The sequence below is a fragment of the Mus caroli genome, chromosome 3 (genome assembly GCF_900094665.2).
Source record: "Mus caroli chromosome 3, CAROLI_EIJ_v1.1, whole genome shotgun sequence".
Classification (NCBI taxonomy): domain Eukaryota; kingdom Metazoa; phylum Chordata; class Mammalia; order Rodentia; family Muridae; genus Mus; species Mus caroli.
In genome coordinates, this window is record NC_034572.1 from 152,527,103 (window position 1) to 152,539,688 (window position 12,586).

General features: G+C 36.6%; 1 protein-coding gene across 3 annotated transcripts in view; it reads left to right on the forward strand.

Annotated features, from left to right (window-relative positions):
* Window positions 1-12,586, forward strand: part of Wls (Wnt ligand secretion mediator) — a 100,872-nt gene that overhangs the window by 59,639 nt on the left and 28,647 nt on the right. For all 3 annotated transcript variants that reach the window (XM_021158505.2, XM_021158504.2, XM_029475585.1), the window contains 3 exons: window positions 1,708-1,832; window positions 5,767-5,928; window positions 11,607-11,743. In XM_021158505.2, the coding sequence (XP_021014164.1) occupies window positions 1,708-1,832; window positions 5,767-5,928; window positions 11,607-11,743 (424 nt within the window). The remainder of the gene's footprint in view (window positions 1-1,707; window positions 1,833-5,766; window positions 5,929-11,606; window positions 11,744-12,586) is intronic.

Sequence of the window (12,586 nt, forward strand, 5' to 3'; positions counted from 1 at the left end):
TAGGGAAGTGGGGGGCACTATGGGGGACTTTTGGGATAGTATTGGAAATGTAATTGAGGAAAATATGTAATAAAAATATAAAAAAAAAAAAGAAAGAAAGTTATTTATATCCCTAGTAACTTATGTGTTTAGCAAAGATTTATTAGGTTTGTGCCACAAACTATGTAGTATGTGGTTCTTCCACTAACCTGACCTCTGTTAGTCATATTTTACTTTACAAATCAGTAAAGTTAGGACTTATGGCTAGTATTTTACCTAGAATTGATTCCAACCAGTGGTGGCTGGTCCTCTATTCATTTTTCAAATGTAGGATTGCACTTAATTTCCTTATTTTTTACTTCATTAAAACTATCTATTTGTGAGCCTTCTCACCATAGTATAAAACACTCAAAAATTGATAGATAAAATTTTTTTATCTAATCTTTTTATTGGGAAGTGGTAAATTAGTCCTACCATAGTCTCTGTTGATGTGGAAGTGTATGTACATCTACCTATAATCACTCTCAATGATTAAGTCTTTGCTTTTAAAGAAATGACTTTTGTCACAATATAAAGAAGAAATTTTTAATTTCAGAGAAATAGTTTATCTTATAAGTGAGACCCTTTTGGGTACAGTTTTATGAGGGATACTTTCAGATAAGAGTATATCCAGAAGTGTTATATCTTAGTTATTTTTCTGCTACTATTACAAGTGGAGAAAAAAGTTTATTTAATATATACTTTGGGTAGTAAACAAGCCATGATAAAATGGTTCTATCTGTTCAGTCTCTCGTAATGGCCTCCTATGCACATAACAACATGTTGAATATCATCACAATAGGAGTATGTTTAAAAGGGAGCAATCACACTGTGAGACAGGAAACAAGAGATTGAAATAAGGTCAGACTATTTTTTATGATAAACTATTCTTATAGAAAATGATTCTCTTTTATTAATTCATTCTTTTTTTTTTAAAGATTTATTTATTTATTATATGCAAGTACACTGTAGCTGTCTTCAGACACTCCAGAAGAGGGCGCCAGATCTCATTACGGATGGTTGTGAGCCACCATGTGGTTGCTGGGATTTGAACTCTGGACCTTCGGAAGAGCAGTCGGGTGCTCTTACCCACTGAGCCATCTCACCAGCCCTTATTAATTCATTCTTGAGGATAGAAAGCACAGTAATCTAATCAAAATCCACTAAACCCCACCTCTTAAAGCTTTTACTATTTAAACATTGCTCCATTGAAGGCAAAACCTCTTGGAATATCTTGTCAAACCATTTTCAAACTAAAACAGAGTGGTAAGAGGAAAAATAAACAAACAAACAAGCAAAGGAATTATGATAATCAAGTATCTAAGGCACTTTTTGTAGAAATAAGTGATATGGCAACTTCTATGTGGTTTTTAAAAGCATATTTTAGACCAGTGATTCAAGTTATAGGAAGGTAAGTTCCAATCATGATTCAGATTCTGAGCATCTGAGCTGCTTGAGTCCTTATCTCTAGTAGGGTTTGAATGGAAGTTCTTGACTGCAAAGGATAGGCTATGGAAGGAGATCTAACATCTCTATTAGACTTTAGTCCTATGACTTCAATCTTTAAGTTTGATAATAACATCTCATTTGTTTTCTTGGATTTCATGTCATGGCCTGTGAAAATTTTGGAATGTTTCCAAATTACCTTTCTCCAAATCATTTCAGAATTGTCCATGTTTTCTCTTGCAGGAGAAAATGCAGAAATTTCCATGGATGTTTCCCTGGGTTACCGTGATGATATGTTTTCTGAATGGACTGAAATGGCCCATGAAAGAGTACCACGTAAACTCAAATGTACTTTTACATCCCCCAAGGTAGGGCACCTTTATTGCTGAGTTGACAGTGTTGGATTCTTGGCATGGAGTACTACCAATCAAGTGACTTGATGTCCCATCAGGGACAGAATTTTTTATTTTCTTTTTTCATTATTTTTCTTCCTTGATTCTTTTTTTAAAGTGAAGGAAAGGCTAGACTTTCCACTGAAAAAAGTTTTGATTATACTTTTTCTGATCTGTTGTCTTTATCTTAGCTGCTCTTGAAGGACTTGTATAGGATCAGACAAATTTGATCCTTCTAACACTGACCTATTAAAACTTTACTTTTGCCTGTAAGTGTAAAGGAAGAATTAACAATGAGAATAGCAGATGGAAGCCTTTGAATACCATGGCCAGCATAAGTAGTCTTATATTTTTAATGTAAATTAAAAGCATGTTTTGGAATAAAACATATGTGGCCTCAATTCCAGGCTCTGTCACTAACTCTGTGATCACAGTCATTTTTTATAATTTCTCTATTCTTTATTTCTTCTGAAAAATGAAAAGATGTATGTATAATAACCTTGGGTATTTTTTTTCATTGGTTGGTTGGTTGGTTGGTTGGTTTTTGTTTTGTGTTTTGTTTGTTTGTTTTTAGTAAGAGCCAGAGGAACCAATGAACATGTACTGTGGCTTTATAATTTAACATTGTCTCTGAGACATGTTTGTGAGTGAAATGCAATGTTACCAAGGTGGACCACCTGAACAAAAAGTGTCCACTGTAACCTAGACAAACTAGGTCCCAACATGAAAGTATCTGTTGCAGTCGGTTTTCTTTCACTATTCAAATGTGGTCTGAGGACCAAGGACGTTAGTATGAATTGCAAGCTTATGAGAAATATAGATTCCCAAGCCACACATAAAACCCACTGTTTTCTGATGATGTATAAATAAATTGTAAATAACAGAAGTTTATTTGGTTCATACTTGTAGAGGCTAACAGTCTACAAGCGTGACACTGGAATTTGTTTAGGTCTTTTGTACTACACTAAAACATGGACAGGAGGGCAATCAAACCCCATTGGAGAGAAGATGGAATGAAAACGGGCTTCACATAGGAAAGCCATACTCTTTTGATAACTAACCCATCTCCATAATGATAGTACTAATTATTTCATTAGAGCAGAATACTCCTAACTTAATCATGATTAACAACTAAATTTCAACATTAGTATTGAGAGAAATCCAAAACATAATAACTGCTGAATCATATCATAGAAGACAGGACCAAAGACTTTATTTTAGTACACTTTGAACTAATCCTCTTAGAATGAACAAAGCTTAAAAAGCCCTACTCCAGGCCCTTTCTTTACTGACAGTCTAAATATAGAGCTCTCTCATATACAGCCTTGAAGATTTTCAGACGGGCACTTGAAGGTAATTTATAGGTAAAAATGATACAGATCTATAAAGTAGGGGAAATAGGAAGATAAATAATTAACATTTCAGATTTATTTTTGTGAAATTAAGGAAATGTTCTCTCTATATGTGATGCAAGCTTATTGCATCTTTCAGAGGAAAGCCTGGTTGGATATAGACAATTTTTTCCTCATAAAGAGAAGTCATTTTTCACTTTTCTTTCACATTGGGACGTGTGTGTGTGTGGAGGTGCTGCCTACAACTGCTTCTCAATTACAGGCACTTAATTATCTTTAGGATGTGTCTATATCCTTTTGGAAAGGGATTAAACCTTGTAAGGTTTGAAGAAAATGAATCATCAAATCTATACATTTTGATTATGATAAAGTTTAATCTTGATTCTGAAGATTAAATGAGAAATTGCTTTAAAACTCTTTAGTCTCTAGTGGATTGTGAATTCAAAAAATAAATAAGTAAAGTCAAGTCGCTACCTGCTGTAATTTGCCCTAATTAGACAGTTTTATGCTAGAGCTAGGGAAGGATAGGGAGGGTGAGAGGAAGGGAAGGGAGAAAGGGAAGACAGGTGGGAGACAGAGAGAGAGGGAGAAAATAAGTGCTGTAAATACTGGTAGAGGCAGAAATTTAAAAAGAAAACCTCAAACATGGTACATATGTGGTACACATACATTTATAGGGGCAAAATGCTCAACACATATAAATACAAATTAATACATACTTTAAAAAGGAAAGAATAAAGGAGGGAAGGAGTGTTGGAGGAAAGAAGGAAGCATGCACACAAGCAAACCCTTCAGTACTTAACTATATATGGTGAATTTGACACTAATCCTGGTAGACACTTTATAGTTTATGTTCAATGATTCCTAAAGATTTTTATTTCTAGACCTATTTGTAAATAAAGGAGGATAAAAAGGAGCTTGGGGGCAAAAAGACCATTTATATAGGAAGAATCATCCAATATACACCCATAATTGGAGAAAGAATCAAAACTATTTACACAGAATTATTTTAATTTCAAAATCTTATTTGATACCCTTAATCAACTGGTAGCATCTGACAAGTGCCTTCACTCCTTAAAAGATATGTTTTTATGACTCAGTACTGATGTCTGCCTGAAATAGGAAGATTACTGCCTAACTAGTAATGTCTGACTAGGCAAGGAAAGGAAGAAGAAACTAGAAGTGCATGAACTGTTTGTTTACCAGTTTTATTCCACCTAGTCTACAAGAGTCTTTTGTCTCCAATACAGAGGTGTGTTCACTGTACTCTTAAGTCCTAACTGTTCATTAAAGAAGTCCTGCCACCATTATATAAGATACAGAATCTTTGTTTCACCAGACTATAGACTCCTGCTCATCTTCTCACTGGATTATATAATTCATATTTTTCTCTAATTTGACAAGTTATGACTGTCACATGAAACAGTTCAGAACTAAGAATGAGAAATAACTCACTGCTATTCATTTATTCAGGATACATCAAGTTGTTTTGCATAATAGATACTATATTAATGGCAGACTTTCATCTATGTATCAGGAGAAAGTACTCCCTGACTACTATTATAATAGTTCATGCTATTATATACCATGTTCACCAAACCACCACCCACATACAGGATGCCTTGAGTAGTATAGCAGAATTTAGTTCCCTACTACCATATAGTCATTCATAAATTGTTAGGAAGTTCAAGAGGCTTTTCTAGGAAGTGGGCTAAATTTCTATGTAGTTAAAATTTCAGCTGTCTCCTGCCAACTTTCCTCTTGGGTTGTTAGGAAGTTCAGGATAGGTACAGAAAATTCTTAATGAGTATCTTCAGTAAATGAATCCCACTGTACAAGCCACTTTGTACAGCTTCTTTCCTTTTTTATTTTTAAAGACAATCTTATTTGATGTGTAAAAATATTTTTCCTGTATGTATATAAGTATACCACATGCATGTAACCCATGGAGTCCAGAATAAGGCACCTTGGAACTCAAGTTATAGTCAGTTTTCAGCTACTATATGGATTTACTGAGAATGTAATCTGAGTCATCTGGAAAAGCAGCAAATGCTCTTAACTGTTGAGCCATTTCTCCAGTCCCAGTGTACTGATGATTTTTTAATATCAATAAAAGGAAGATAATTTTAGCTTCTAATATTTCACTGTGAAAATAATTAGCCATCACCTAGATTGTGATGGACTTCATCAAGGGTTTTCCATCTGGACACAAAAGTTTCCTAAACCATAGTAGACTAGAGTCTGATATAAAGCTCTAATGTTGATTCTAGGTCTGAGGAAGGTGTCAAAGGACATAGAAGATATCTGCTATTTACCTAAAAACTTTTCGGTTTTACCTCAAATGGGGCTGATTCCACCTACTCCCCTTTCACTCCCTCCAGCTTTGTTGAGTAGATCAGTGGACACTAGGATTTCAGTATGCCTTGTAGATCTGTGCCTTTAATGTACACCTTGACACATCAGCATTTTAAAAGTTTCTGATATGAGCTTAATCCAGATAAATGCATTCAGTCTTTTAGAAATAGTAATCTTCCTCAAACCATCTAATCTTTTTCCAGACCCCAGAGCATGAAGGTCGTTATTATAATTGTGATGTCCTTCCTTTCATGGAAATTGGGTCAGTGGCTCATAAGTATTACCTTCTAAATATCCGGCTACCTGTAAATGAGAAAAAGAAAATCAATGTTGGAATTGGGGAGATAAAGGACATTCGGTTGGTGGTAAGTGAATGTAAATGAACCAATTGGCTGTGACCTTGAAGCAAGAGTCAAGAATATAGTAATCACACATGTATAAAAAGAATTCTGTTTTAGTTCTCTCATCTCTATGCACACACAGGGCCCTGGAAACATGTGGGAAGGTAACTCCTCTGTTAGTCCTGCCATCTATTTGCTTATCTGTTGACTTATCTGAGAATTGGAAATAACAACATAACCATGGTGCCAAAAACCTAAATTGAAATTATTTGCATTGGATTATAGAAAGCAATTAAATATTGTCAGGATGATTTTTAATATTAATATTTTAATTTTAGTAAGTTCTTTGAGAGTTTTGGTTTCATATGTGCTTAGATCATATTCAGCACCCTAACTCTTCCCAGATCCATCTCTCCCTATCCTCTCATCTTTGTTACAATAATGCTACAAACAAACAAACAAAAAAACAAAACAAAAAAACAATGTAAAAATTCTTCAAAACAACTTTGTGCTGCCCAAAATGTTATTGGATGTATGTTCTTCCACTGGTGCTTAGCTGACTTACCAAAGGCTGCACTCTTTTTTTATAAAAACCTACCCTTCCTTTCCCAGCAGCTATGTTGCCAATTGCTCTGTGGCTAGGAGTAGTAGAATTGTATACCTCACCCTCTTCTCCAAGCTGAAATTGGATCTGGCTCAGGCTTGTACAGGTTTTCTGCATGCACTGACAACTGCTATGACCTTGGTATATCCTGATGATACTTCCTTGTGGTCAGCTACTTCTTTGAGCACTTTCACCCCCACACACCCTCTTCTGAAATGATCTCTGAAATTTGTATGGAGGGGTATGATACATTTTCCTTTAGGGCTGAGAATGCAACTTCTTATTCTCTATACCTTGGCCAGTCGTAGGTCTCTGCACTTAGTATTTTAAGTGTTTTTTTTTAAAAAGATCACCAAAATTAATTTATTAAAATAGTAATTGAACCTCTACATGTAAAGAATATGGAAATATCTACCTTGTTTTCAGTTTGAAACTTCATCCCTACTGGCTGACATTCATAGTGCTAGAAGGTACTATGCACATTACTGAAAGAAAAAAGTAATCACGTCTCAACTAGCAAACTACAATAATAACTTTCTTGCAAGATATGCCCACTGGTGAAATAGTAGCACAAATATTATGGAAATAACTAACCACTTCTAAGTGGTTAGATTTAAGACCTGCTCCATAAGATGGAACTCATACTTAATACTGTTAATGAGGCCAAGAACCTGAGAATAGACAGGTCTCAGGTCTTAGGGGAAACTTACTGTTGTTATTCTCCTAAATGAACATAGCAATTAAAAGGCTCCTAATGAGATACTGTTATACCCATAGATGAGTGCACCACTCAGCCCTTAACAGAGAAGAAGCTTCTTTTTGTAGTAGATAATAGTAAACACAGAGCCCCACAGCTGTACAACATTCCAAGAGTGAAACTTGGAATGCTCAGCTCTAAACAGGATGTCTTTATCACATCTCCACTCAAGGCTCAGGAATCTTAGTGGAAGAGGGGATAGAAAGATTTCAAGAGCCAGAAGTGATGTATAACTTCAAGGAAACGGCATTTTACAGACACAACTGTTGCCGTAAATCTCCATCCCAAAAATGCCAGGGCAATGAAAACACAACTCAATTAATATGAATACAAGCTGTGTGCCTAGATTGGGCAGATCTACCACAACACTACCATCTTCCCCACATAACCCTTTTTTTTTTTAATTAGATATTTTCTTTATTTACATTTCAACTGTTATCCCCTTTCCTAGTTTCCCCTCTGAAAATCCCCTATTCTCTCCCCCCCTCCCCCTGCTCCCCAACCCACCCACTCCTGCTTCCTGGCCCTAGTATTCCCCTATACTGGGGCATAGAATCTTCACAGGACCAAGGGCCTCTCTTCCCATTGATGACTGACTAGGCCATCCTTAGCTACATATGCTGCTAGAGCCACGAGTCCCACCATGTGTTTTCTTTGATTTGTGGTTTAGTACCAGGGAGCTCTGGGGTTACTGGTGAGTTCATATTGTTGTTCCTCCTATGGGGCTGCAAATCCCCTCAGCTCCTTGGGTACTTTCTCTAGCTCCTTCATTGGGGACCCTGTGCTCCATCCAGAGGATGACTGTGAGCATTCACTTCTATATTAGTCAAGCACTGGCAGAGCCTCTTAGGAGACAGCTATATCAGGCTCCTGTCAGCAAGCTCTTGTTGGCATCTGCAATAGTGTCTGAGTTTGGTGGTTGTTTATGGGATGGATCACCAGGTGGGGCAGTCTCTGGATGGTCATTCCTTCCACCTCTGCTCCAAACTTTGTCTCTGTAACTCCTTCCATGGGTATTTTGTTCCCCCTTATAAGAAGGATTGAAGTATCCACACTTTGGTCTTCCTTCTTGAATTTCATGTGTTTTGCAAATTATATCTTGGGTATTCTGAGCTTCTGGGCTAATATCCATTTTTCAGTGAGTGCATATCATGTGTGTTCTTTTGTGATTGGGTTACCAAGTCTCAGAAGAAAGAAATCGAAGAAGATCTCAGAAGATGGAAAGATTTCCCATGCTCGTGGATTGGCAGGATTAATATAGTAAAGTTGTCTATCTTGCCAAAAGCAATCTACAGATTCAATGCAATCCCCATCAAAATTCCAACTCAATTCTTCACAGAGTTAGAAAGGGCAATTTGCAAAATCTAGGATAGCAAAAACTATTCTCAACAATAAAAGAACCTCTGCTGGAATCACCATACCTGACCTCAAGCTGTACTACAGAGCAATTGTGGTTAAAAACTGTATGGTACTGGTACTGTGATAGACAGGTAGATCAATGGAATAGAATTGAAGAGCCAGAAATGAACCCACACACCTATAGTCACTTGATCTTTAACAAAGGAGCTAAAACCATTCAGTGGAAAAAAGACAGCATTTTCAACAAATGGTTGCAACACAACTGGTAGTTAGCATGTAGAAGAATTCGAATTGATCCATTCTTATCTCCTTGTACAAAGCTCACGTCTAAGTGGATCAAGGAACTTCACATAAAACCAGAGACCCTGAAACTTATAGAGGAGAAAGTGGGGAAGAGCCTCAAACATATGGGCACAGGGGAAAAAAATTCCTGAACAGAACACCAATGGCTTGTGCTGTAAGATCAATAATTGACAACTGGGACCTCATAAAATTGCAAAGTGGCCGGCATGGTGGCACACACCTTTAATCCCAGCACTCGGGAGGCAGAGGCAGATTTCTGAGTTCGAGGCCAGCCTGGTCTACAAAGTGAGTTCCAGGACAGTCAGGGCTTCACAGAGAAACCCTGTCTCGAAAAACCTAAATAAATAAATAAATAAATAAATAAATAAATAAATAAATAAATTGCAAAGCTTCTGTAAGGCAAAGGACACTGTCAGTAAGACAAAATGGCAACCAACAGATTGGGAAAAGCTCTTTACCAATCCTAAATCTGATAGGGGGCTAATATCCAATATATATAAAGAACTCAAGAAGTTGGATTTCAGAAAACCAAATAACCCTATTAAAAAATAGGGTATAGACCTAAACAAAGAATTCTCAACTGAGAAATCCCAAATGGCTGAGAAGCACCTAAAAAAAATGTTCAACATCCTTAATCATCAGGAAAATGCAAATCAAAACAACCCTGAAATTCCACCTCACACCAGTCAGAATGGCTAAGATCAAAAACTCAGGTGACAGCAGATGCTGGTGAGGATGTGGAGAAAGAGAAACACTCCTCCATTGCAAGCTGGTACAACCACTCTGAAAATCAGTTTGGCGGTTCCTCAGAAAATTGGACATAGTACTACCGAAAGATCCAGCAATACCACTCCTGGGCATATACCCAGAAGGTGCTCCAACTTATAATAAGGACACATGCTCCACTATGTTCATAGCAGCCTTATTAATAATAGCCAGAGGCTGGAAAGAACCCAGATGTCCCTCAACAGAGGAATGGGTACAGAAAATGTGGTACATTTACACAGTGGAGTACTACTCAGGTATTATAAACAGTGACTTCGTGAAATTCTTAGGCAAATGGATGGATCAAGATACTCCTTATAACTTGTGTTTTCTCCAGGCCATGTGCTTCTGCTCCACTTTTTCTTCTTCTTCCTCCTTCATTGTTCTCGTTCTCTCTCTCTCTCTCTCTCTCTCTCTCTCTCTCTCTCTCTCTCTCTCTCTCTCTCTCTCTCTCTCACCTCTCACCTTTAGCTCCACCTTCCCCTCTTTCTCCACCCAATCACCAGCTCTATCCTTTATTTAAAACTTAAGGTGGAAAAAGATTTACAGGAAATCACCTGAGTGCTGATTCATTCCTTGTTCAAAACCCTTCACAGGAGAACAGAATCAAATACAATTAGCCCCAGGGCTATCTGCAACACACAACAGGGTAAATACACTCCTAAGAGCTATGCAAGCTAAACCCGAACAGAATCCCAGCACTGAGGAGGGGAAGTGAGCACAAAGTCCTAGGCAAGAAACTACTCTTAATTTACAGTCGCTAGAGTAGAAAAAAAATCACCAATGGAGTAATAGATACTGTGTATGTTAACCACACTCCATGGCAAGCTTTATGTTCAGAGATAGTCAGTAACCAAAGACTGAACTCCACGTTTTGTTTTATTTTTGTTTTGCCATTGTTTGTTTGTTTTGTTTTTAAATAAGAGAGAAAGAATATAGAGTTTGGTAAAAAGATAGAGGAAAATCTGAAGGAGTTAGGGGAGGAGAAAGAATATGATCAAAACATTGTATGAATTTCTCGAAGAATAAATAACAAAATAAAAGACAAGTCATATAGGAAAATAAAAATAAATTTAAAGAAGCTGTTTTACTTTGTTTCCAGCTGAAGGGGTAAGAACATGGCCCTGGTGTGCTGCAGCTTCCTAATGCTCATTCCCACGTGGTGGTATAGACAACCATGCCAACATGCCAGGAACCTGCACCTGTAACATCAAGCTAGAGTTCAGTGACTTAGCCTCTCTCCATGGGTGTGATGGGGTCTGTGATTCTTTAAGTGGTCTTAAGATCACATAAAATTATTGTAGTTTTATGTAATATCATAGTATGATCATTATTGCATAACAAATAAGAATAAAATAATTAACATATTTTACCATGAAAGGCACAGATGCTAGTGAGAATAGTGAGAATTTAGGTTCTTTCCATGTTATTTATTTAATGAGATGTGTAGAATATAGCATAAGGAGGCTACACAGTAAATCAAAACTCATTCACATACACGCAAGAAAATTAGTAATTAAAAGTATATGTAAAGATACAAAGTATAGCAATTAATATGTAATGACTTGTGCTTTTTGCTGTTTTCTCATTTAATGGCATGTTATGAACATAAATTTAAATCTACTTTCTAATACTGCTTACTGGACATATGTAATATCTTCAATGTTTGAATGAAGACATTCAGAAAAATCTTTGATTTTGTTCCTAATTAATACCTTGGCATAGAATGCCCATATTTGATAGTTTCAGTATATTTCTATAATTTTGAGGAGGAGTCAGAGAGTATATAAGGTCAGTACCTTCTATAATGAGGAACACTTTTGGTAGACAAACTGCTTATTTGTATTTAGTTCTAAAAAGAAAACACTAATGTATATTCATCTTAAAAATTATAATTGGTTTTTTTTTTTTTAGGGAATCCACCAAAATGGAGGTTTCACTAAGGTATGGTTTGCTATGAAGACCTTCCTTACACCTAGCATCTTCATCATTATGGTGTGGTATTGGAGGAGGATCACCATGATGTCCCGACCTCCAGTGCTTCTGGAAAAGTAAGAACTGATTCAGATCATGTTTAAGAAATGCTAGCTTCCCATAATCTGCCATATTCCTATTTTGTGTGTGACAGCCAATGTGTGACTTCAGTTGATGAGCTGATTAAGCGTCGTCATGGAATCTTCTTCTTTCACATGTAAATCATTTGTAAGTCTTCAGATAGCTTGTTCCCACACCACTGTCTTTGCTGTTAATTCCCATCTTCAGCTTTCAGATCTTTCTCTGTTCTACTCTCAACTGAATTCAAACCCTCCCCAACACAGGATGATTCTCCTATAAATATAGTCTTTTTCTTTCTCACATCAACAACTTCTTTTTGCTGTCTTATTTCCATAAATACTATATATACATATGCTATGCCATGAGAAGATTCTCTTTTTCCACTTCCTTCTAAAATCAGCACACCATTTTCTACTTTTTACAAGAATCCTTTCCTCAAAACCTTGCCCAATAGCCGCTCCAATTATCTTTGAACTCCACTGTGTCATTACACAGGATCACCTCCACAGTCTAAATTTAATGGTGGGTTTCTAGTTTTTACCTTCCTTGACCCATAAGCAGCATTCTAGATAGCTAATTATCCCCTTTCCTTCACACAGCCTTTTTCCTTTTTCTTTCTTTTCTTTTTTTTTTTCCTGTTATTATTTGCTGACCATCACTTAGTCTCCATTACTGTTTTCCTTATATTTCTAGTCTCTTACACTATTGAGCCAGGACAGAGATTTTGGACTTCCCTTGTTTATTAGTTCTGCTTATTCCAAGGTAATCTGTGTTATAATTCTTATTTTGCGTATTTATTTTTAGCCTCTTCCAACTCCCAAACTCCAAACAAGCATCCT